Consider the following 26,836-nt stretch of genomic DNA (forward strand, 5'->3'; position numbering starts at 1 on the left):
GTTTTTACAACAAATGGTTTACCTCTGCGTTCAAAAGTAAATATGAATTTATCATATGGGACAAGAAAAAAAAGAGTTAGTAATTGGTCATGGCAAATGACTGTATTGTGAACCAGGAACAACGTGGAAATGTGATGTAATATACAGTATATATATATATATATATATATATATATATATATATATATATATATATATCCACAACATTATATTAGGGCAATAATAATTAACTGTCAACGTGACATCCTTAACATTGTCTATATATTATTTTCGTAGTATGTGATCCTACACAGTACCATATATCGCAACACTGCGTAAAGAACAGTTATCATTTCCATTACTTTAACTGAGGTATCCATTATCACTGTGCACACTATCAGTGTTTATCTGGCTGGTGGAATTAGGTATCTTTACACATAATGTAACACTATAAAGCAGTGGAAGAATAGCGCATTAACCAGCCCCGTCCCGGCAGATTTTTCACCACGGCCCCCCCCCCACCCCACCCCCAATCCCGGCAGATTTTGGAAACTTTTTTTTTTGCTCAAACCTCTGCTTTTGGTGATAAACGATGGCAGATCACAGAGAAAGTGCTCACCTGAGCCTAGAAGTGATCTAAACAGCTGATCCTCTGCACAAATGGTACTGTGTTCTCTGGAGGAGCTCAGCTGCTGTCCTGTTTTCTATGGTTGGGGTAAGTATAGGAAATCACTCAGAATAGGTAGATATTTATTAATCTGGTACAAAATAACATGTAGTACAAGAATATATTGGTTTTCATGTTAAAGCTTTGTAACCAACATTTTTATATATGTAACTCTTAATTCTTGTAATAGGTGAGTCTTGACTTAATTGAAGAGCAGGAGAAGTTAAAGATGAATACAGGGAGTTGATCTTGATTTATTATCTTTAGAGAAAGTCTAAGTTCAGCAGTGTATGTACTGTATTATACAGAGACTTCATATACTAAGTAAGTCTAGTTGGACCACTCTTCTTATTCACTCTCTCCACTACCTGCCGGTTCTATGGCCAGTCTCCTTCTGAGCTCTGCTTCCTGAATTCCTATTTTAGCAGGGGTTGTGTCACGTGGAATATTCTGATGTGAAGCTTCTAGAAGCCTGTGTGTGAGTATTTGTGTGTATGGTCACGAGGCACTTCATGTGCACATCAAGCATTCCTTGAGTTAGAGTGTGTAAGCATGTTTATCTTTGCTCGATTCTCACTGACACACTACCTATCTCATCCCCTGACTTGCTGCTTCTATCTGTCTATCTATCTATCTATCTATCTATCTATCCATCATGCTACCTATTATGATTTGTAATTATAATATGAAGTCCTGACATCGCTCGGTCACGTAGCTGGTGGTCCTCCGACAGCAATCATCATTGACATATGTTAATCTATAATTGTCTTCTTCTTCAATCTTAATACATAATATTGATTATAATATTGTACAGGTATAATATTCATGATAATATTGTAATGATTCAGTAATATTACATTTTAAACAAGTTGTATACATAACTGAATATGGTTAAATTGGTTATTGTATTATATTTTATAAAATGTGTATGTATAATAGTAAAATGCATATATGCAAAAAAAAAAAAGTTCAAAGTTATGATTATGGAAAGAGCTGTTAATATTTCATATTGAGATATTGATACTTGTATACTTCTATATCATGGGTCATTCTTCTTCTTCTTTTTTTTTTAAATAAAATTAATACTATATACAAAATATGTACACTTCATACAGGGAGGTTGGCATGGATGCTTACTCTACCCCCATTAAATACTGACTCCAAATTTGCAATTCTTGCATGCATTCTGTGCATTGCGAACAGCACTACTGCAAATACAGTACAGAAGATTATAAAGACAGTAGGTGCTGGGCTATACACATAATATGGGTTGAACATACTCAAACTCAAATCTTCCCAGGGCTTCATTGTTTCATTGATCAGTCGCATAGTTTCAGACTTAGGTGAGGTCAACTTAATACTTGTGCTTATGTTTAAGTCCATATCAGGCAGTGGGTGGAAATGTTTGTGTGTATGATTGAGAATGGCATAGTGATGGATGGTGGATAAAGTGGACATGGCTGGTGTAAATACCGCACAGTAGTCTGGTGCTATGTATAATCCTGATGCTGAAGTATGAGATGGTGGTATATCTGGACAGACTATGTAAACTGATGTGTTATGAGAGAAATAAAAAAACTGTGAGTGTCCAATGCGTTGATGGTGTACAAGCTTATCTGGAGCATAAGTGAAGTTGAAATGATTATGAATATTGAGATTTCCTATGATAGCCATTTCACAAGGGACTGTATCAGTAGGCTGAAAAGTGAAAATGTACGCAGGACAAAGGTGAACAGCATGTAAGGATGTGCGGTACTTTCGTTCAATCGTTGATTCACTTGCGAAAGTGACAGTGTTCCGTCTCTTGGAGACCATGATGAGTTTGGTGTCTGTGTTGATGATGATGATGACCAAAGTGTTATTATTCTTAGAAGGGAAGGGGTGTATTTCGTACACTGTGAACAGGTCATCAGTTATGAATGGTACATGAACTACTACTGATGTTGGTGTTAGTGCTGCTTCTAAATATGGATAATATTGCATGAATTCCCTACTTCGGAACAAGGGCTTCAATTTATGTTTATGTATGCCTTGACTAATTATCTGACGTAGCTCATGAACTGGAAGTAAGTCAATTGTGATCTTGCCATCACCGGTATTCGATATTCCTTGCATAAGTGCCCTTTAACGAACTCTAGTGTTGTCTAACTGGAGAAGAATTGTGTCAATGTGTTCCGTGATGATGGAGAAGTGTTGGAAAAGTGTTATGTTACCTTCCATGTCATATATTTTATCTACACTTTCGAGAGCTATGTTTTCCGCCTTTTTCAGATTTTTCACGATTGTCTTCATTGCTGAGTTATGTCCCGTGATGAATTTATCTTGATATGTTAGTACCTGAGCTATTTTATTAAATTTGTTGTTTATTTCTTTAAGGTCATCCTCTGTAGCCAATCCAAAGATGTTCCCAAGAACTGCGCCACCCAGGTCGAACAAACCGTGCTTTTGGCGAGTACGTGTGACGTTGTTCTTGTCGCTCAATACCTTTGTTCCATGAGATGGGAGATCTTGGATCATGATGAGCATAGTTGACTTTGCCTGTTCTATATTCCATTTCGTTAACTTCACTATTTCATCCACTTCCTTTGTGTTATGTGCTTGTGAAACATAGCTTTCTATCATGAAGTCCAGGGTTCTCATTGGTCTTGCGATGTTTTCTAAATAAGAAGGTAATTCATGTAAGTAATCCAGACTTATTTCAGTACTCATGACATCTTTTATGATTGACGTCGTGGCCGTTGGAGCTATGAGGCATCCTTACCGTACTATGCGTTGGGGGTCTAAGTGCGCATATCCTCTTGCTATGTAGAGGAGAATCCATAGCATAAGTCCCTTCATCGCTACCTTCCAATAAAAAAAAAAAAAAAAAAATCTATTAATTTTCTAATATGGTCATGCTGTGGTCGATGATAGTGATGTGCGTTACGGTTGGCTAACGTAGAACAATAACTTGATTTTTATTTCATTTATAAAAGGAGTTTAAATCGATATTTAAATCTCATAAATGATGTACTGTAGATTTTATTGGAACGGTTGCACCTATGTTTGATTGTTTGGTATATGACCTTAATTTATTTTTGTAATTATTGTTGTTTTCTTGATTGGTTTCATGAGTTAAGTTCGCTCGTTCGGTTGTATCCGAGGCTGAATAATTATTGGATAGTTCCCTTGAAACTCGTTTTAAATGGTCAATATGAACTTGTTTCTCTTCGCCACTTGACAGTGACTTAAGTAAAACTTTGTTTGCTTTTATGTTAATTACTCTGTATGGGCCCTCAAATTTTGGGGATAATTTATTGTCTCTCGTATGAATGATACCATAAACAATGTCTCCTAAGCTGATATGCGAATCTCTTGCCTTTTTATTAAATGCCTCCATCATTTATTCCTTGGACATCGTCAATTGTTTTTTGACTCTTTTGTGTATGTCCTGGAATTCACGTAAACGAAGTTTAGAGTAATCATCTTAATTTATATGGGCAGGCTGTCACCTTCTAGGAGCTCATATGGTAGTTTTTTATCTGTCCAATATATAATGAAATGTGGTGTGTCACCTATGAATTTATTTATAGATCCATTAAGTGAGGCTCCTACTCTAGGAATCCAATCATCCCAACTTGCATAATTTTCACTGAGAATGTGTCGCAGCACATTTAATACTTTTTTGTTTTGTCTCTCTACTAACCCATTAGATGCTGGGTGATAGGCTAAAACGTTAACCTTTTTGTTGTTGTATTGTTTACATATTTCTTGTAAGATATCAGAATTAGATTCTCCTCCATTATCACTTATTAGCACCTTTGGGGTAGTAAAACGACATATTACATTATCTATTATTGCCTTTGCTACTGTCTCTGCTGTTTTATCTTTAATTGGGGCCAAAATTACATAATGGGAAAAATGATCCGTTGCTACGAATAGGTATTGGTTATTATTGTATGATAATGGCATCTTGAGTAAGTCAACCGCGACAACGTCCCTTGGTTGATGTGGTACAGGATAATTACCCATCGATGCAGGTGAAATTGGGTATCCTTTGTTTTTGCACATGATTCGCATCTGTCTATATGACTGTTTATATCTTTTCGTAATGAAGGCCAGTAATATAACAACTGGGCTTGTTTGAATTTCCTATCCTTTCCAGGATGTCCTGCATGTGGGCTATCGTGTATCGTTCGTAATACTTGGGGTATCATGTCATTAGGTACTACAATTGGTTAGTATTTCTTTTGCGTTTTGGTTGTTCTGGGTTGATCTTGTATAAAGTATTATTGACTACTGTGAATTGTTCGAGTGGTACATGCAGTTTGGGTAATTGTATGTCATCTCCACTTTCTAACTTGTATATAACTTTAGACCATATTGGATCAAGTCTTTGTGCTTTTGCGATATCATCGTGGTTTGGGATGTCTCCTTTGAGATCTAATGCCGCGACCTGAATTGTGTTCGGGTTCCTAGATAATGCGTCGGCTGCTATATTAATTTTGCCTTGTATATAGTGAATATGTACATTGCAGTTTTCAACTGTACATTTCCATCTTGCTCTCCTCCCAGAGAGGAGTTTTTCTTTAAACATACCCACTAGTGGTTTATGGTCGGTGAATAAGTGTATTTCGTAACCATATACCAAATCTCGAAACTTTTGTAATGCAAAAACCAGTGCAAGTGCCTCTAAGTCTGTAGTGCAATAATTTTTCTCTGCACCTTTTGTGTGTCTGCTGGCAAATGCAATTGGTTGAGTCTTTCCTCTTTTATCATCCTGCATCAGTACAGCCCCTAATCCTTTAACTGATGCATCTGTTCAGATAATAAACGATTTTGTGAAATCCGGATATGCCAAACAAGGTGCATTTGTTAGTTTAATTTTTAGTTTTGTAAATGCTTGTTTTTGTTCTTCTTCTCATTGGAATATAGCATATTTTTTGAGTAGTTGGAACAGAGGAAAGGCTAAATGAGAGAATTGTGGTACGAATGACCTATAGTACCCAGCTGGACCTAAAAACTGTCTAACTTCGTCAGTCATAGTGGGTTCAGGAAAATCTCTCACTGCCTGTATTTTGTCATCAGTGGTGTGAATACCATTAGAACTTAATTTGTGGCCTAAGAAATTTATTTCCTTAAAGCAAAATTTGCATTTAGAATGCTTAATTTTTAAAGTAGCATCACCAAGCTTTTGTAAGAGTAGGTCTAATTTCTTGAGATGTTCTGTGATATATTTCGTTGCGATTATAATATCAAGATAAACAAATATTCCTTGTCCTAAAATTCCGGACAATAGGTAATTCATAAGACGCTGGAATGTGCCCGGGGCTGTCCTCAGTCCCATGGGCATCCTTCTGTATTGATACTGTCCTCTATTTGTGGAAAAGGCAGTGTATTTACGTGACTCCTGTTCTACCGGAATTTGATAATATCCACTCAGCAGATCGATTGTGGAAAATACATTATTTTCTGGTCCAATATTCTGTAGGATGGCGCTTAGCAATGGCATGGGAAATCGGTGTGGGATTGTGTGATTGTTTAGTTTACGTTAATCTACTACCGCACGCATTTTTCCATTTCGTTTGGGCACGAAGAATAATGGGGCATTCCACGGGGAGACTGATGGTTCAGTAATTCCAAGTTTTAACATTTCATTGACATACAGGTTTGCGAGTGTATGCTGAGATTGAGATTCTGTAGGCTGGAATGAAAATTGGTGGTGTAGCTGGGTGCACATTAATCTTGTGAATAATCAGGTTAGTACACCCTAATTGTTCTCCGGGTAATGCTACAGTGTCCCTGTGTGTTTCCAGCAGGGTTAACAAATCATTTTCTTCATCAAATTCACCTGAATGAATTAAATTCTTTTATGCTTTCTCTATCCGTAGATTTGATCTCACTTGTAACTCCAGCTATAACTATTTCCTTCACAGGGGCGGGACATTTTTCAGTATTAACTATACAAGTCCCCTTTTTCAACTGTACTTCCCCATTCATGTGATTAATTATGAATATAGGAGTTTGCCCTTTGTCGTTCATCTGACATAATGCGTTTTCTACTGACAATCCCTTTACTTTACATAATTCTTCTAAGACAAGAACAGTACTATTCCGTAATTTGCTCTTTATGGTAACTTTCATATAGGAATTAGGTGGTATAACTAAATCATTGGTGAGATGCATGGGAAAAAATGATAAATCAGTACTGTTACCTGGGTCTCTAATCCTGGAGGCTGGGGCTGGTGGTGTGAGTGGACCTATACACTCATCTGTTTGTGTATGTTTGTTTAAGCTTTTAATATTACCAATTCTTTTTGGTTCTCTTTACTAATCGGTGAAGGCTCTGATGGTATTTCCTCTATGAATTCATTGTCCAAGTCTATTCCATTCATTTGTGGGAGTAAAGTTATTTTCTCTGTTCTCATGCATCTTAAGCCCAGTAACAAATGAGCTTTAATTGCTAAGTTTTCATCGATATAGAAAAATGCAGAGATTGGCCTTTTAGTCTCTGTGAAACTGATGTTTAACCTTATCATACCTTTTACTGTGATTTGTTTTCCATCTACTGTACATAAATCTAAATCAGATTCTTCCAGAAAAGTTACTTTCTTCTTATTTCTAAAAACTCTGTTTATTTCTTCTTGTGTTATTAAGTTCACTGGAGAGCCTGTGTCTAAAAATAAGGAAACGTTTTGATCCTCACATACAGATGGTATCAAGATACACTCATTTCCCAACATGTCTCCTATGTGAATTTTAGACTTGCTCTTCTTTACGTTTGTTCGTTTTTTGTCATGACTTGGTCTTCCCCCGATTTGACCATAGACACTAATTTTTCTACTGTTTTGCAGTTACTGGTCCAGTGCCCTTGGCACCTATGATGTCTACAGAAGGGACCAAATCCTTGTGTCTTTTGTCTATCCTCCTTTGTTTTGATAAAGCATTCATTCCTAGTGTGTCCTGGTTTTGCACAATAATGACATAGAATGGACCTAACTCTTAACTGTGATCTACGAGGTGACTTCCCATATTTAGTGGTGTCTGTGGCGCGAGATCTGCTTGGGCTGTGTGGAAACTTATGAAACTGCCTGTAGCCTGGTGTTTGTGATCGTACCCTTGACACGTTTAGTTGTTTGCTCTGCCTGCTTTCGGTTTGCGATCGATTTTGTTCTCTGTTTGGGGTAGTTGTAGCTGTTTTCACAGCTGATACTGTCTCAGACATTCTCATTCTACTAGAATGTAATTGTGTTTCAACCATCCCTGCTTTGCTACACTGCATCTCTACCTCGCTCATTAAGTCTATGAAGCACATGCCTGGGGTGTACGTGATCATCTTGGCGATCTTAAGGGTCCTATCAGGTAATTTACACAAGGCAGCTACATAACCAATGATGTCCCCAACGAGGTCTGGGGACATCTTTCCATCTTCTGTTATCCAGTTTGAGTTTTCTAAGGTAGCTAATAATGTCCTTTTGATCGTGGAGACATCAGCAGTTATTTCACTGAGCACATGATTTGTAGTGTGCTCCCTTACAAGATCTGCAATCTTATGTAATTCTGGGATTATACCTGGCAAGAAGTTCATACCTCCAGAAAATTTCTTCAAAATTCAGTTCTAAATTCATCATATGTCTTAGCCTTGAGGAGTTTATCTGACCTTAGTAAGTCGCTTGCCGGGCATCTTTCCTGGCTAATGCAAGAGGAAAAAATAACAATTTTCTCTTGTTCATCTTTGATATGTCGTTTGATGTGTAGATTTGTTCGCACTGATTGACCAATGAAATGACGTCAATATGATCTTTCTCTGTGCCAGAGAATTTTGGGGCAGTTTTATCTTCATGATAAACAAATATCTGAGATTGATCTGTGGTGTTCATTTTCACTGGTTGCTCTGTTAATTTAACTTGGACTTGTTTATCGTTGTGTGAGGGAATAGTGGAAAAGAATTTGCCAGAGAGATGAACCCTGTTAAGTATATTTTCATAGGTATGGAAGTCAGAGACAAAGTCCTCACTTGCTACGTCAGAGGGGGTTTGCCACTCATCATCTAGAACTATCGTATTTGTTTCTTGATCTTTAGTTTGTGGTGAGTTTTGTAAAATGGGTGTGTTGCCTTGGTGCTCTCCTAATTGTGTATCATATGGTATTAACACGGGTGGGGGCGAAAATATCCCTGTCGTGTCACTTAGCTAAAAAGAACTCATGTTGCTAAGGTATGGTGTTAGGAAATACGTCTTTTGTTTATGTCCTTACTAAATACATGAGGAAATGAGTTGTAATAAATGATAGATAGTGAGTGTATAAGTGTATATTTAAAAATTAGTAAAGGAGTTGAATATACCTAATTTTAGCACTGAGAAGAAATAAGTATAATTACACCCACTTGATACAGGCCGGAGAGGAGTGTCGATGCAACTGTCGATCTCGGAAGATCTCCTCTCGATAATTCTAAGGCTGTGTTGATGGACAATATTACTCAGGAGATTCCATGGCCTGTTGAATGTAGTGGTTAACAGCTGTAGTCACAGGCGAATCTCATCATAGAACGTCGAATTTCCAACTCAATACTGTGGAAATAAATATGAGTAGGAGCTATGTGAATAATGAGTAGTGGGTGAGAAGTGCCTGGACCACACGTTGATTGGCGTGGCATTGTCTCAGCAAATACGCATGGTGATGTCGTCTCAGCAGATTCACATGGTGACGTCGGCTTCCCACACTGGTAGCTGTGGTGACTAACTTAGTAGCGATGAGTAACCTGGGTGAGAAAAGGTGAGTAAGGTGCGTTATAAATGTGGCTCTGGTGTTTTGCTGTGTGTCTTGACCTCTGCACCAGTGATGGAGGTAGGTGGGAGAGAGTGTTTTTTTTTTTTGTGCCTGTTGCTCTGGTCTTTCTTTTCCTTTACTTGCTTTGTTTTTTATTCTTCTTGCTGCTGCTTGAAGTTGCGTGAAGATTATAGAGTTGTCTTGTAGACTTGTTATTTGTAGTTAATCTTAGAGCTTGTTGATCCTCACTCGTAACTCGTCGTTGCTACTGTATGCTCGTAGACTCATAGACTCGTAGGCTCGTTCGTTACTGCCACCATTTAATGTTAAAGCTTTGTAGCCAACATTTTTATACACGTACCTCTTAATTCTTGTAACAGGTGAGTCTTGAGTTAATTGAAGAGCAGGAGGAGTTAAAGATGAATACAGGGAGTTGATCTTGATTTATTATCTTCAGAGAAAGTCTAAGTTGAGCAGTGTATGTATTATACAGAGACTTAATATACTAAGTAAGTCTAGTTGGACCCCTCTTCTTAGTCACTCTCTCCACTACCTGCCAGTTCTATGGCCAGTCTCCTTCTGAGCTCTGCTTCCTAAATTCCTATTTTAGAAAGGGTCGTGTCACGTGGCATATTCTTATGTGAAGCTTCTAGAAGCCTGTGTGTATGTATGTATGTGTGTGTATGGTCACGAGGCACTGTTCGTGTGCATATCAAGCATTCCTTGAGTTAGAGTGTGTAAGCATGTTTACCTTTGCTCGATTCTAGCTGACACACTACCTATCTCATCCCCTGACTTGCTGCTTCTATCTGTCTATCTATCTATTTATCCATCATGCTATCTATTATGATTAGTAATTATAATATGGAGTCCTGACATTCACAAAAAAAAAAAAAAAAAAAGGCAAAATATGTATTGTTCCATTGATTGAGCATAGCAAAATCACCAAAATCGGTCACATATGGTTCGCTATGATTGTTGTTTCAACATACATTTCATTTTTTCAACTTACATAATACTTTTCCACTAACATTATACCCGTTTCCACTTTATATAACTGTTATCACATATTTACGGGCCTTAAAATTATATTTAGCATACTATTAGTGCATATGTACATAGTGAGTGAACTCATTATGACTGTTGTTTCTCTTTTTCAACTTATTTAATATTTTTCCACTAACATTACACCCGTTTCCACTTTATATAACTGTTATCATATATTTACCGGCCTCACTATTACCTTGAGCGTCATATTATCGCATATGTACAGGTCTTACTTTTATAGTGAGCATCATATTATCGCAAGCACACACAGTATCAGTAATGTACCAAGGTGTAATATTCCCTGAAGCATGGCTCAAGGCACAACCCTATGTTGCATTCCACACATTTGTACCTCGTGTCTTTCCTCTGACTGGCTGGTCTTACTTTAGAGTGGTTGCATACGTGGCAGTGGCGCTGGGGTCTAGAACGCTCTGGTTGAGGGAGGATGCTTTTGAGGAAGTGGCATCCTGTGAGGCGTAGGGGAGTCTGGACAGTAGCAGGGGAGTGGGTGCGTTGGTGGGGCCTGTCCTGGGCATACCTGCCAATAATTTCATGAGACAGCTCCCTCTCAAACCCCTTGAAGGTCTCAGAGGTTCCCGTTGTCAAGGCGTGGAGGTAGTGTGCATTGAGGACCGTGATGTTGAGCAAGTGAAAGAAGAGCTTTTTGTACCACTTCATCGTGGTCCTGGCACACTCCACACTGGAAATCATGGAGTCAGACTGTTCCACTTGCCTCATGTTGACATTGTAGTCCAGTACTGACTCCAGTTTCCAAACGTGGTGCCTCCTCTCACTGCAGTAATCCATGGAGTCTGTGTGGTGGATGAGGGGGTGGTGTACCATTGACAGGAGGCAAACCACCCTGTTGTGGTTCCATACGGTGGTGAAGATTTACTTGCCTGGAAGAAAACCACCTCGTTCATGTCAAGTTTCCTCCCAACCTTGACCATATGGCAAAGGTTTCTCTTGATTGTGACACAGACTCCGGTGACGTGAAGGTGGAGGTACCAAACAAGGAGGAGGCCAGTGCACCAGTTGTCCAGGTACAAGACGTGACCACGATGAAGGTACTCCTCTATCATTGTCTTCACCATGGCCCGGGAGAGTCCAGTACTTTGATATACTATTATGTCTGTCTGTGTGCCAGTGTACAAGACTGTGTATTGCACATAACCATTCTTAGTCACACATAACAAAGATCTTGAACTCAAAATGGTGTCTCTTGCTGCGTAGGTGCTGGCGAAGAAAAATTTTGCTTCTCCACAACATGAGACTCTCATGTATGACAAGGTCTCTGCAAAGATAGAAGGATGAGTGGAACTGTTCATGCAGATGATCAAATTTCCATCCTTTTTCTCCTGATTTTGTCTGTGTTATCAGCATTAGCAGGGTCATCAGCATCATAAAAAGGGAGGCGGCTGAGAATATGCTGGAATCAATTATGACCCATTACCTTCCCAAAGAAAGTTGTGCTGATCATTGGGTCCATGGACCAGTATCCTGGAATTTGTTTTTTTCGTACAATACCCATCAAGAGAACCAGGGCCAAAAGACAAACACCTCATCTAGGGTTACTGGGTAGTCATATTGTTGGGAGTGCCTGCTTTTCGTACCGTGGCGCTCGCTTTCAAGGCTCTGGCTGCTTGTAGATAAATTTGTCTACCCCACAATGCGGTCCACAAACTCCTCACCAAAGAACAGGTGGAAGAAATCCACCCTGGTGGAGCCTGTGTGGATTCCAGGAGCTGTGCAGCCAGACTACCACTCCTCAGTCACTGGGTGAATGATGGGAGTGAAATCACTCCCATCTTCCCAGTCCCACGACACATTATCGTCTCCAGTCTCATCCCCATCATCGCCTTGATCAGGGTGAGGAGGAGAGGGTGGTGGGGGAGGTTGGGGAGGTGGAGAGTGGCCCCCTTCCCCACCCGTGCTCCTCTTCCCTTCCTTTTTCCCTTCCCTTTCCATCACATCACAGGGCTGTGGGGAGGAAGTGCAGGAATCTTGCAGGGAGAATGAGGTGCCAGGGAGTGGCTCCTCACCTGCCTGCTGCCCAAGTGCACCACGTTCTCACACTACCTCCCTCCCACCACCACTTTCCATTTCAATGCTCACTCCCGCTACACCACTCGTGCCTTCCCCAGTCAAAACAGAAGGACCATATCTTATTTTCCTTCTCACCGCACCTTCAACTCCCAGTGGCGAAATCCTCTTCCTTCCCAACCACGAGGTAACACCACGTCCTACAGCACCATCCTCGTCCTCGTTTCCGTCCTCGTCCTCATCATACCCTTTGTCTAGGGGGCTGGAGAGAGGTGCGTGCATATGTATGGGGTCCAGCCTGGCCTTCCCTTGCCTTACTGTACGTGACATATCGCACCTTCCCTGGCAACGGTACCTCCTCATCAGTGCTGCTCATTTCATAATCACACAACATGTAGTCCTTGTCCTCCACATCATCATCTTGTGGAGAATCACTATCATCTGTGAAAGCGTCAAGGGCGGCTTGAATTTCATCGTCAGAGAGACCTCAGCGTGCCATGTCTGTTCTGAGTCACTGCTAACAGGTGAGTAACTGAGGAACGTGCAGGTCATGCGGGGTCTGGGAGCGTCCCCACCTGGTGGCTGGCCTGTGTATACGTACCTAAAATCATGTGCAAAATTTGAAAAATGTGCAAATGATGGACCCTGCAATTGGAGCGCTTTTATAAACATCAATGGAAGTCACAGTGACAAAACGTTCGGGCTCTTATGTACGTCAACGGGATGCTGTGGGTTATAAATATTAAAGGTAAGTGTCATTATAATTCAGGGAAATTTTTCATTATAGTTTTTTGCACACAACTGGTACCGTAAATGGTCATGCAGAAACTGGCGAATCAATGTTACAGGTAGCAGTGGAACCAAAAATGCTGGTGTTATTTAATGCAGACATAAGAGCGAAAAGAGATCGTCAAATTTAGGATATGAAAATGAAGACATACTGTAACACGTTTTTAAAAGACTTGCTGTACCATCCTTTTTTTTTTTTTTCGTGTATCTTTTCCCATACTCATTCTAGAGTTCATCTTGGTTCATCATAACAAAAATGTATGGAAACAGCTTCACCAGTCACCTCCATTCCATCCATGCAGTGCAAAGTGCCCTCCACCATATAAGGGAAAGCCTGTGTTTAAATGGTTAGCACATCAGCCTACAACATGAGAGAGAGAGAGAGAGAGAGAGAGAGAGAGAGAGAGAGAGATTACAGACCCAGTCAGACCCTCGTAGAACTTCATAGCTTCTTGTAGTGGGTTTTGTAGATCAGTTATACATATATTGTACTCGAGGACGAGCGATAGTTATACGTGAGTAGGTTTGTTAGTAGATAATCTTGTTACCTTTGTCATTCAATGACAGGAGAGGTAAAGATGAGAATGGGACTATTTATAATTATATTGAAAAAATTTAATCAAGTCTCTCGCGCACGAGTGAGTATAGAGTCTCGCTGTTACCTCCCACATTGTCTCATTAGACCCTCTTCTCTCTCCCTCTCTCTACAACCTCCTGCTTCTAAAGCTAGCCCCCTTCTCACTCTAATTCTTCCTTCCTTCTCTAGGAGGGCTTGTGTTTCGTGTATAACCCATTTGTACGGGTTCTGGAAACTTGTGTGTGTCTGTATGTATGTAGCGCTTCCGTTGCACCTCTGGCATTCCTATACACACAATCTTGCAAGCTCATTTCCTTTTCCCACACTTAACTCTACTGGTGTTCCAATCTATTATGCTATTTATTATGAGTTGTATTATGATAATGTAGATTCCTACATCTATCTGTCGTGCTATCTATTATGATTTGTATTATTGTAATATGGAGTTCTGACTATACAGTTTCCCTTGTCCCTGTTCACCCGTACAATCCGTATCCTACACGTGCGAGTTAGTTGGCTATTGAGTGCCTTGAGTGATAGAGATTACTGACCAGGTCGTATTTTCTGTGAAGATTGTGACTTGGACAAAATTGATTCCCAGCTTTGATGCGCCTTGTGCAGTCGATAGGCGTTAATCCTAAGTTCCCCTTTTCTTCCACTCCATCCGTCCAGTCCAGGCCATCCTCCCACATAATCTCTTCTTCATTGCAAACAGATCTTGGTTTTTGTCTCTTGATTCTGCCATCAGCTTCGGTGATGGTGAGGAACACTTTCATGCAGCAGCATCGATATAGTCGAGCAGTTCCGGTGTCTGGTTATACGAAGGTCCCACAGCTCCTTCCATGTTTCCCGGAATTGGATGTCAATTGCAGAAAATGGCATCTACAGTCTGTAGTTCACTGGGTTCACGTTCAGATGAACCTGAAGTGTTAATTGCCATGGTACAATTGCTACTGCTATTTCTTTTCCTTCTACAACAACAACAACAACAACAACTACTACTACTACTACTACTGCTACTACCACTACTACTACTACTGCTACAACTACAATCCCACCACCACCACCACCACTGTTATTATTACCACTACCACCACCACACCATCAGCTTAGCTATCCCTTGATCCTTTCAGCTCAAGAACGACCTCTTCTATTGACGTTTGTAAATCTTGACCCTATAATATGTGAATCTTGAGACTGATTTTAGTTTTTGTGTAGTCAAAGACAGAAGTTAAAGATGAATACAGGGTCTTGATTGTAGTTTATTATCTTCACGGAATATTTTAAGTTGATCAGTGTGTGTATTACAAAGGAGCGTACATTTACTAGCTAAGTTCTCGGTGGACCCCTCTTCTCTTTACCACCTCTCACTACTATCGCCAGCCCCCTTCTCACTCTCTAAACCTTCCTGATTTGTGAAGGAGGGTTTGTGTCACGTGTATGGGTTCTAGAAGCTTGTGTATGTCTGTGTGTATGTGGCACTTCCGGTGTCCTCTGGCATTCCTTCAGTTAACTCTTGCTGACATAATTCTTTTCCCACTGAAATCACAAACACATTTCCTTTCCCACCTAGCTTGACTATCTTTTAGTTTACACATTTGTGTTCCTATCTATTATAATTTGTGTTATTATAATATGGAGTCCTGACATCACTCGGTCACGCCAGTTGGCGATCCTCTGACAGCATTCATCATTGACATACTCTAAACTATTAATACATAATATTGATTATAATATTGTATAACCTAGCCATAATATTCATGATAATATAGTATTGACCTAATAATATTCTAGAACCACAATATATTTTAAACAAATTGTATACATACAGTTAATTTCTCTAACTGTCAGCACTAAACTACATCCACAGTACACACTACACTTCTTTTTCCAAAATTTAAAAACAAATAATGGATTCAGATAACACAGTCTCGGAGTCCGCAGGGGAGGAGACCATAAATACCCCCAATTTCACCATTCTCCCAGTGATGACTTTAGTTGCCTGGAACCACTATCTGACTCAATTCTTCATTTCTGCAGCATTCACGGCCTTTCCTCTAACTTTCGCTCTGTTGAGCACCACCTCCTCTAACCTTCACCTTCTTTTCCTAACTGAGACTCAGCTGTCTGAGGCAATTGACAGCAAACCCTTTTCTGTATGCTCCTACTTTCTCTATACTCATTTCAAAGCCAAAGGTGGCTGTTGTGTATATATACGCAACGACTCATCTTGCTCTCGTTCTCCTGAACTTGATTCTTCTGAATTCTCTACACTCTGGCTTTGGCTTTCCTGTCATTCTCTGACTAAATCTATCTGTGCTGTTTACTTATCCTCCAATTCTACTATCAAAAATTCTTCGACTATCTTCTACGATGGAACACATTCTATCCATTTCGCCTTTCTCTGAAATCTCCATTCTAGGAGATTTCAATGTTCACCACCACCTTTGGCTCTCCTCTCCTTTCACTGATCCACCTGGTGAACAAGCATACATCTTTTCCATCCTTAATGGCCTAGAGCAGCTTGTACAGCACCCTACCCGTATCCCTGACCGCCTTGGAGAGAGCTCCAACATATTTGACCTCTTTCTCACAACTAATCCCTCTGCTTACACTGTTAATTTTTTCTCTCCATTGGGCTCCTCAGATCACAACCTTATTACCTTAACCTCTCCTATTGCTCCAGTACGGCCTGTGGACGCTCCAAAGAAACGTCGTCTGTGGCGCTTTGGAGCTGCAGACTGGGAGGACCTCAGGCAGTGCTTCTTTGATTTTCCCTGGAATTATAATTGTTTCCATGGTCAGGAGCCATCTGAGTGTGCCTTGTGCATTACAGAGGTTATTCTTTCAGGCATGGAAGCAAACATTCCTTTCTCATATCCTTTCACTAATGCAAGAAAGCCTTGGTTTAATCACACTTGTTCTAATGCTGTCCACAACAAGGAGGGGTCCTATAAAAGGTACCGGAGCCATCCCACCCCTGAATCACATCTTTTAAACGTTTCTCCCCGGAATTGTGCTAAGTCTGTTCTTTGCTCTGTTAAAAATAATTTCATCCTTAATAAATGCTCTCAACTCTCCAACTCGAATTTTTCCCGCTTCTTTTGGCACCTTGCGAAAAGCCTTTCTAACAATTATACCTCATCATCCTTCCCTTCTCTGTTCTACTCTGATGGTTCTGTAGCTATTTCTTCTACTGATAAAGCAGATCTCTATGCTCAGACTCTCTTCTCCAACTCCACCTTAGCTGATTCTGGTGCTGTTCCTCCATCACTTCCCCCCTCTGACTTCCTCTTGGCTGATATTAAAATTTCTGCAGCTGATGTATTCTTTGACATCACAGGCCTCAATAGTAATAAGGAATATGGCCCTGATGGAGTCCCTCCCGTTGTCCTCAAAAACTGTGCTTCTGTGCTTACACCCTGCCTAGGTAAACTCTTTCGCCTTTGTTTATCAACTTGTACCTTTCCTTCTTGCTAGAAGTTTGCTCTCATTCAGCCACACCCAAAGAAGGGTGACCATTCGCAACCCTCTATCTTCCAATTGCTTTAACATCCTATATCTCAAAAGTTTTCAAGTCAATTCTTAATAGAAAAACTTTAAAACATCTTTCCTATCACAACTTTCTGATCACCAGTATAGTTTCCGTCAGGGTCGCTCCATTGGAGATCTTCTCACCAACCTTTCAGACTCCTGGTCATCCTCCTTTATGGACTTTGGCGAAAGCTTTGCCATTGCACTTGACATCTCAAAGGCTTTCGATCGAGTCTGCCATAAATCTTTAATTTCCAAACTGCCCTCTTACGGTTTCTATCCTTCTATCTGTGCCTTCATCTCTAGCGTCCTTTCTGGTCTTTCTATAGCCGCTGTTGTAGACGGCCATCGTTCTCATCCTAGATCTATCAACAGTGGTGTTCCTCAGGGCTCTGTCCTATCACCAACTCTCTTCCTTTTATTCATCAATGACCTTCTAAGCTGTACTTCTAACCCTATTCACTCGTACACTGATGATTCCACCCTTCACCTTTCCATTCGGTTCCTGCAACGTCCATCTCAGCAGTTACTTCAACAGACAAGGGATGAGGCTATGGCACACCTAATGTCTGACTTGGCTCGTATCTCTGATTGGGGTAAAAATAATCTGGTTGTTTTTAATGCATCAAAGACTCAGTTCTTACACCTATCAACCCAACAGAATCTTCCAGAGGTGTACCCACTAATGTTTAATAATATTCAGCTTAATCCTGCATCATCCTTGAACATGCTTGAGGTTTCTTTCACTTGGGGCTTATCTTGGAAAGATCATATTACATCTCTTGTAAAATCTGCTTCCAAGAGTTTAGGTGTGCTAAGCCAACTCCATTCCTTCTTTACTCCTGCACAGTTGTTGACTTTATACAGGGGTTTTATCCGCCTCTGTATGGAGTACAACTCTCATGTGTGGGGAGGCTCCCCACATACAGCTCTTCTCGACAGGGTGGAGTCAAAGGCTTTATGTCTCATCAACTCCCCTCCTCTTACTGACTCCCTTCAACCTCTTGTCTCTTTGCCGCACTGTTGCATCTTTATCTCTTTTCTATCGCTACTTCAATGGTCACTGCTCCTCTGAACTGTCTGCTTGCATTCCTCCAACTCTATGACGGGTGCATAGGACCTGTCTAGCAACAAATTCCCATCTCTTTTCTGTCCAACTCTCTAATGCAAAAATTAACCGTTACTCCCAGGCCTTCATTTATGCAACAGGTCAACTCTGGAAGTGTCTCCCTCTGACTCTATTTCCTGCTTCCTACGATCTCCAGTCTTTCAAACGCAGTGTGCCCAGGCGTCTCGAAATGATCGGATCTTGAATTTGGCTATCTCTTGTATTTTGTTTTTCTCTTGGAAAAACAGTTTGCGGGCTCGTGGCCTTTGGTTCCTTCTTCCTAGCATAAAAAAAAATGCTCTATAGTTAAATTGAAATATTGTATATGGTACTGTAAAACGTTTATGTATAACAGGCATATACATATATGCAAAAAAAAAAAAAAAAGTTCAAAATTATAGTAAGAGCTATTAATAAATTTGTATTTTATATAGATATAATGATACTGATATAAGAGTTAGGTGTACTTTTATGTCATATGTCGTCCCCATTTTTTTTTTTTTTATTAATACTATATTCAAAATATGTACACTTCATTCAGGGGTTCTCACTGTACTGGACACCTCTGCGATCCAGACTTTTGCGTGGTCAAAAAGGGTAAAAACCAAGTCACAGATGATGACTATGCATGCTGGAACGGTCGGGAACTCAGATTAACGGAGACTCTCTTCCCATAGCGGCCTCTTCGATTGCATATATTACTTTTCAAGTGGTCAAGTAAGAGTAGTAGCATGCCAAAATGATTGGGTCAGTCTCCAACTCGGCCAACCGAAGCCCAACCTTCGCAATTTCCCAAAATGCTCCTAAGGTTACACATTAACAAACTACTAGGTAAGCTCTATACCACCAGTTCTTAAGGGTTATACAAATAATAAAGTTTGAGTGGGAGGAAATGTGTATTAACAAGACCAAAAAAAAAAAAAAAAAGGTAGAATCTTCCTAGCTACCAGCCTTACAGAATAATCCTGAGTCAGTTGGCACTTTATGATATATATATATATATATATATATATATATATATATATATATATATATATATATATATATATATGGGGTCCTAATGTCAAATGCCACACAACTTAGCCCCTTCATCCCAGGTTCAGTCCAGTGTGGCTCTCGATATCCGTCCCTCAGAGCTCATAGTTCACTGATCCAATCTTCTCATATTCTTGACCTTGACTTCCACACTGGGACCTTGATTTTGACTCACTGGGACTGACTTCCACACTTCGACCCGCTATAAGTTAATCAATCAATCAATCATTTCCTGTGGCACCCTCGGGGATGCATAGGGCCTCGATGAACTCACACCACCACATCCTATCTTGTGCTAACTCCTCAAGATCTCCCCAACACTCATCTCCAGCTTCCCGTCTCATTGTCCTCACCCACGTCTCTTTTGGCCTTCCTCTACCTCTCCTACCAAGTGCCACCCACCCTGGTGTACCTCGTACTATTCCCTGTCTCCTGTACACATGTCCTAGCCACTTCCATCGTGAGAATCTAACATATTCATCGATCGGCTGCACTCCCGTTATTTCTCTAATTCTACTATTTGGTATCCTTTCCCACCACTTAACTCCTAATATTCTTCTAAGTGCTTTATTTTCAAACACCAAGAATTTATTTTCCATAGTCACTGTGCTGTACCAAGACTCGTGTCCATAAATTAAGATACTCCTAACCATTACCTTATAAAGTTTGATTTTTGTATGCACAGAGAAATTGTTATTATTCCAAATATTTTTAAGCATTCCCATTGCCTGATTAGCCTTCTTTAACCTTTCCTCGAATTCAAAGTTCAAAGAACCATCCTTGGCTAAATAAGTACCTAAATATTTAAACCTATCAACTTGCTTTACAACCATACCTCCAATTACACATTCCTGTGCATTTTCTATATTCATATTGATTATTTCAGTTTTTCCACAATTAATAACCAAACCCACCTTGCGACCTTCACTCACCAAACAGTCCAACACTCTCTGCATCTCTTCTGGTCCATCACAAATCAAAACTATATCATCTGCATAATCTAAATCCAAAAGTTTCCTGTTCTCTCCCCAAAGTATACCTGCACCGGTTTCTGTTCCAACGCGTTTCATAATGTAGTCAATGACCAATATAAATAGTAAAGGCGATAGAACACCACCTTGAATTACTCCGGACTTGACTTCAAACGAATCACTCAGACAACCATCAACCATCACTTTACAAAATGTGTCCTCATGCATGTTCATAATGACCCTCACAAACTCCTCTGGTATTCCATAATGTCTCATGATCTTCCCCATAGTCTCTCTCGAAACACTATCAAAAGCCTTTTCAAAATCAACAAAACAAAGACTTAACGGTACTCTCATTTCATTAACTTGCTGCATCAAATGCCTAACTATAAAGATCTGATCATTGCAACCATGTCCCTTTCTAAAACCAGCCTGTTCATCCCTCAGAATACCCTCAACCACCGGCTCCAACCTATTTAACAACACTCTACTGAAAACTTTCAAAGCTATCGGTGACAAAGAGATTCCCCTCCAATTACCACATTCACTCAGGTCTCCTTCTTCGGAACTTTAACAATTACACCATTCTTCCAAACTGATGGTAGTAACCCCGTCACCCATATCTTATTGAATAGCTTGGTCAAGATCATTATTAATCTATCCCCCTCCACTTTAAACATTTCCGGAAATAAACCATCCTCCCCTGGTGCCTTATTATTCTTTAACTGTTTTACTGCTTTCTCCACTTCTGCAAGCCTCAACTCTCCTGTTTCTATATTTAAATCTTCCTGAGCAGACGGTATATCCTCTTCTGGTGGTATTGGTCTATTAAGAACTGTCTCAAAATGCTCTTTCCATCTATTTTTAATATCTCCATCTTTGGTCAATAAATTTCCTTCCCTGTCTCTAACTGGTATTTCCTTGCGTTTACATGCATTACCACTCAGTTCTCTAATCGATTCATATGCTATTCTTTGACTCTGTCCATCATTTTTGTTTATTAAGATTTCAGTCTCTGCAACCTTTTCATCCACACATCTTCTTTTATCTCTCCTAGCTAACCTTCTTACTTCTGATATGTATAATGAATAACTATTCTCCCTAATACAAGTACCGGTAATCCCTTCACATGATCAAGAAAGTCTCAGAACAAAGAAACATGAGTTACAACATTCGGCATTTCAATTAAAAACAATAACACCTGGCACTACATAGACATAGGTCTGCTCAAAATAATACTTATTGTAGGGATAACATGAAGAAAAAGTACTATAACAAATAAGCATGAAGAACTCTGACCATGAAAAAAATATCATTGCATCAGTATCACTGTGCCTCACAAAGCAATACATGAACATTAACTCACAACTAACACAGCCCTATTAAGTACTGAATTGCAAAGTCGTTCCAACACATTAATAAATAATTCACAGTTCCAGGGCACCTGATATTTGGCACACAAATATCACACATTTATCTGAGGCTTAGACATGTAGCTAATATTCTCGTATTCCAGTTACACACTTAATAATAATATAAAGTACAGTACACAAATATATGGGAATTACCTCACTATCCACCTCAAGGAATACAGGGGAGGTGAGCGGGAACCCAGCCTTGCTTCTCCAAATGCTAATGGTGTCACCTCGCGTGATCGTTACACACTTCCAGAGGAACGACAACACTGATACTAACACGAGTTTGTTTCATATTTTCGTCACTATTATCACTCATGGGGTACCACTTATTCACACTTCAACACATCCAACATCAGTATTATCAAATTACCTACAGAATTTCTTGGGGGGGGGGGGTGGAAGATGACGACAGTATCAACCACCCGCCACATCAGTATCAACTACCCGCCACATTTCACGGCCGGTGAGCGAGTGAGCATGCCGGTCTTGCATAGTGGAAAGGGGAGGGGGGGAAGATGACGGCTTACAAAATTTAAAATTGTCATTACAATAGACTCGTGATAGACTCAGTGTGATGCCTTTCCTCTTACAATCGATTACCCGAAAAAAATGGCATTCCGTAGTTATAGTAATTACAATAATCTCTGTCTATATCCTTACATCGAAAAACAGTAAAAATCATCGTGCCTTACATCCCTTTACTCATGCGTACATTATGCTGGGTTACGTGACCATAGGCGCATATTCCCACCCACTCGAGAGTTTATATTATAAAGAGACTTAATACTAGTAAATTACAATACCCCCCCCCAAAAAAAAAAAAAAATGACTTAGCAACTAGGTAACTTAATCTACGTTTTGATCACGTCCGCATGGAAACAACTATACCCTGGCCACACTCTCACTAAATCGAACTTCTGGTCCTAAAATTAACAAAATACAACTCATTATCACTTCCGGCTGCTACATCACTTGAATATTCACTTATCTTCCAGTAAATACTGACTCCAAGTTTGCAGTTCTTGGATACATTCTGTTCACTGCGAACAGCACTGCTGCAAATATAATAGAGAAGATTATAAAGACAATAGGTGCTGGGCTATACACATAATATGGGTTGAACATAAACTCAATTCTTCTCAGGGTTTCATTGCTTCATTGTGCTCATGGTTAAATCCATCTAAGGTAGAGGGTGGAAATATTTGTATGTATAATTGAGGATGGCATGTGATTCATGGTAAAGTGGACATAGATGGTGTATGTACAGCACAGTAGTCTGGTGCAATGTATAATCCTGATGCTGAAGTATGAGATGGTGGTATATCTGGACAAGTTATGTAAACTGATGTGTTATAAGTGAAGTAAAAAAAAACTGTGAGTGTCCGATGTGCTGATGGTGTATAGGCTTATCTGCTGCAAAAGTGAAGTTGCAGTGGTGATGAATGTCGTGATTTCTTATGATAGCCATTTCACAAGGGACTGTTCCAGTAGGCTGAAACGTGAAAATGTACGCAGGACAAAGGTGAACTGCATGTAAGGATGTACAGCACCTTTTAATCGTTGATTCATTGACGAAAATGACAGTGTTCAATCTCTTGGAGACCATGATGAGTTCGGTGTCTGTGTCGATGGTGATGATGACCAAAGTGTTATTATTCTTAGAAGGGAAGGGGTGTATTTGGTATACTGTGAACAGGTCGTCAGTTATGAATGGTACATGAACTACTATTGATGGTGGTGTTAGTGTTGCTTCCAAATATGGATAATATAACATGAAATCCCAACTCCGGAACAAAGGCTTCAAACTATGTTTATGTATGCCTTGACTAATTATCTGACGTAGCTCATGAACTGGAAGTAGGTCAATTGTGATCTTATCATTACCAGCATTCGTAATTCCTTGCATAAGTGCCCTGTAACGAACTCTAGTGTTGTCTAATTGGAGTATAATTGTGTCAATATGTTCCATGATGATGCGGAAGTGTTGGAAAAGTGTTATGTTCCCTTCCATGGGATTTATTTTGTCTACACTCTGGTGAGTTATACTTTCTGCCTTTTTTAGATTTTCACGATTGTCTTCATTGCTGAGTATTCTCTGGCGACGAACTTGTTTATGTATGTTAGTACCTGAGCTATTTTATTAAATTTGTTGTTTATTCCTTGAAGGTCTTCCTCTGTAGCCAATCCAAAGATGTTCCGAAGAATTGCACCACCCAGGTCAAACAAACCACGCCTTTGGCGAGGACATGTGATGTTATTCGTGTCACTCAATACCTCTGTTCCATGAGATGGGAGATCTTGGACCATGATGAGCATAAATGACTTAGCCTGTTCTATCTTCCATTTCGCTAACTTCACTATTTCAGTCACTTCATTTGTGTTATGTGCTTGTGAAACATAGCCTCCTATCATGAAGTCCAGGGTTCTCATTGGTTTGGCAATGTTCTTCAAATAAGTAGGTAACTTGTATACATAGTCTAAGATTATTTCAGTACTCGTCGCATCTTTCACAATTGACGTCGTGGCCGTTGGAACTATAAGGCATCGTTGCCGTACTACATGATGAGTGTTTAAGTGAGCATATCCTCTTGCTATGTAGAGGAGAATCCATGGTATAAGTCCCTTCATCGGTACCTACCGAAAAAGAAAAAAAATTAATAATTGCCTAATCTAGTCATGCTGTGGTCAATGATAGTGATGATGTGCGTTACGGTTGGCTAACGGAGAACAATAACTTGCTTGTTATTTCATTTATAGAAGCAGTTTAAATTGATATCTGAATCATGTAAATGTTGCACTGTAGGATTATTAGGCACAGTTGCACCTATGTTAGTTTCTTTGGTATGCGACCTTAATTTATTTTTGTAATTATTGTTGTCTTATTGATTGGTTTCATGAGTCATATTAGGTTTTACGGTGGTGTCCGATTGGCTAATTCCCCTGGAATTCGTTTTAAATGGTCAACAAGAACTTGTTTTTCTTCGCCACTTTACAGTGACCTAATCACAAGTTTGCTGTTATGTCAGTTACTCTGTATGGGCCCTCAAATTTCGGGGATAATTTATTGTCTCTCGTATGAATTATACCATAGACATTGTCTCCTAAGCCGATAGGCGATTCTTTCGCCTTTTTATTGAATGCCTCCGTCTTTTCTTTCTTGGACATCGATAATGTATTTTTTTTCATTCTCTTATGTATATCCTGGAATTCACGTAAATGGAGTTTAGGGTAATCACTGTAGTTGTATATTGGCAGATTTTCACCTTCTAATATTTCGTATGGTAATTTTTTTTATCTATCCCATATATCATGAAATGTGGTGTGTCTCTTATAGACTTGTTTATATCTTTTCGTAATGATGGCCAGTAATATAACAACTGGACTTGTTTGAATGTTCTATCTTTTCCAGGATGTCCTGCATGTGGGCTATCGTGTACCGTTCGTAATACCCGGGGTATCATGTCATTAGATACCACTAATTGTTTATTATTTTGTCGACTTTTCGGTTGTCCTGGGTTGATCCTCTATGAGGCAGTATTGATTATTGTGAATTGTTCTAGTGGTACATGTAGCTTGGGTAATTGTATGTCATCTCCACTTTCTAACTTGAATATAACTTTAGCATACGTTGGATCAAGTCTTTGTGCTTTCGCGATTTCATTATGGTTTGGGATGTTTTCTTTGAGATCTAATGCCGCAACATGAATTGTCTTCGGGTTCCTAGGTAATGGATCAGCTACTAGATTCATTTTGCCTTGTACATTGTAGTTTTCGATTGTTCATTTCCATCTCCTCTCCTCCCAGAGAGGAATTTTTCTTTGTACATACCCAATAGTGGTTTATGGTCGGTGAATAAGTGAATTTCGTAACCATATACCAAATCTCGAAACTTTTGTAATGCAAAGGCCACGGCAAGTGCCTCTAAGTCTGTAATGCAATAATTTTTCTCTGCACCTTTTATTTGTCTGCTGGCAAGTGCAACTGGTTGATTCTTTCCTCTCTTATCATCATCCATTAATACAGCCCCTAATCCTTTAACAGATGCGTCTGTGCAAATTACAAATGGTTTTGTGAAATCCGGATAGGCCAAACATGGTGCATCTGTAAGTTTATCTTTTAATTCATTAAATACTTGTTTTTGTCCTTCTCCCCATTGGAAAATAGCATCTTTTTTGAGTAGTTGGAATAGAGGAAAAGCTATATGAGCGAATTGTTGTATAAAAGACTACAGTATCCTGCTAGGCCTAAAAACTGTCTACCTTTATCTATCGTAGTTGATTCAGGGAAGTCTCTCACTGCTTGTATTTTATCATCGGATGTATGGATACCTTCAGCATTTAGTTTGTGGCCTAAGAATTTTGTTTTCTTAAAGCAAAATTTGCATTTAGAAAGCATAATTTTAAAACCAGCATCACCAAGCTTTTGTGAGAGAGGGTCTAATCTTTGGAGATGTTCTTTTATATCATTAGTTGCGATAATTCCTTGTCCTAGAATTCCGGACAATACGTAATTCATCAAACGCTGGAAAGTGCCTGGTGCTGTCTTCAATCCCATTGGAATTCTCTTGTACTGGTAATATCCTGTATTTGTGGAAAAGGCAGTGTATTTACGTAACTCCTCATCCAATGGTATTTGGTAGTATCCATTAAGCAAATCAGTTGTGGAAAACACATTATTTTCTGGTCCAATATTTTGTAGGACGTCACTTAGCAAAGGCATGGGAAACCGGTCTGGGATTGTGTGATTGTTTAGTTTACGGTAATCTGCTACTGCACGCATTTCTCCATTTTGTTTGGGCACGAAAAATAATGGGGCATTGGGAGACTGATGGCTTAATAACGCCAAGTTTTAGCATTTCATTGACATACTGGTTTATGAGTGTACGTTGTGATTGTGGGACTCTATAGGCAGGTACGAAAA

The 26,836-nt window shown here is 39.7% G+C and overlaps 1 protein-coding gene across 1 annotated transcript in view; it reads left to right on the plus strand.

Moving 5' to 3' along the window:
- The first annotated feature begins 11,391 nt into the window (after positions 1–11,391).
- The window catches only part of LOC145408639 (protein turtle homolog A-like), a 210,251-nt gene continuing 194,806 nt past the window's right edge, over positions 11,392–26,836 (plus strand). Inside the window, exon 1 of the mRNA XM_080279324.1 lies at positions 11,392–11,484. Within this exon, the coding sequence (XP_080135450.1) occupies positions 11,392–11,484 (93 nt within the window). The remainder of the gene's footprint in view (positions 11,485–26,836) is intronic.

The sequence above is a fragment of the Coenobita brevimanus genome, chromosome 78 (genome assembly GCF_032717465.1).
Source record: "Coenobita brevimanus isolate Jiangsu-jjx chromosome 78, ASM3271746v2, whole genome shotgun sequence".
NCBI lineage: Eukaryota > Metazoa > Arthropoda > Malacostraca > Decapoda > Coenobitidae > Coenobita > Coenobita brevimanus.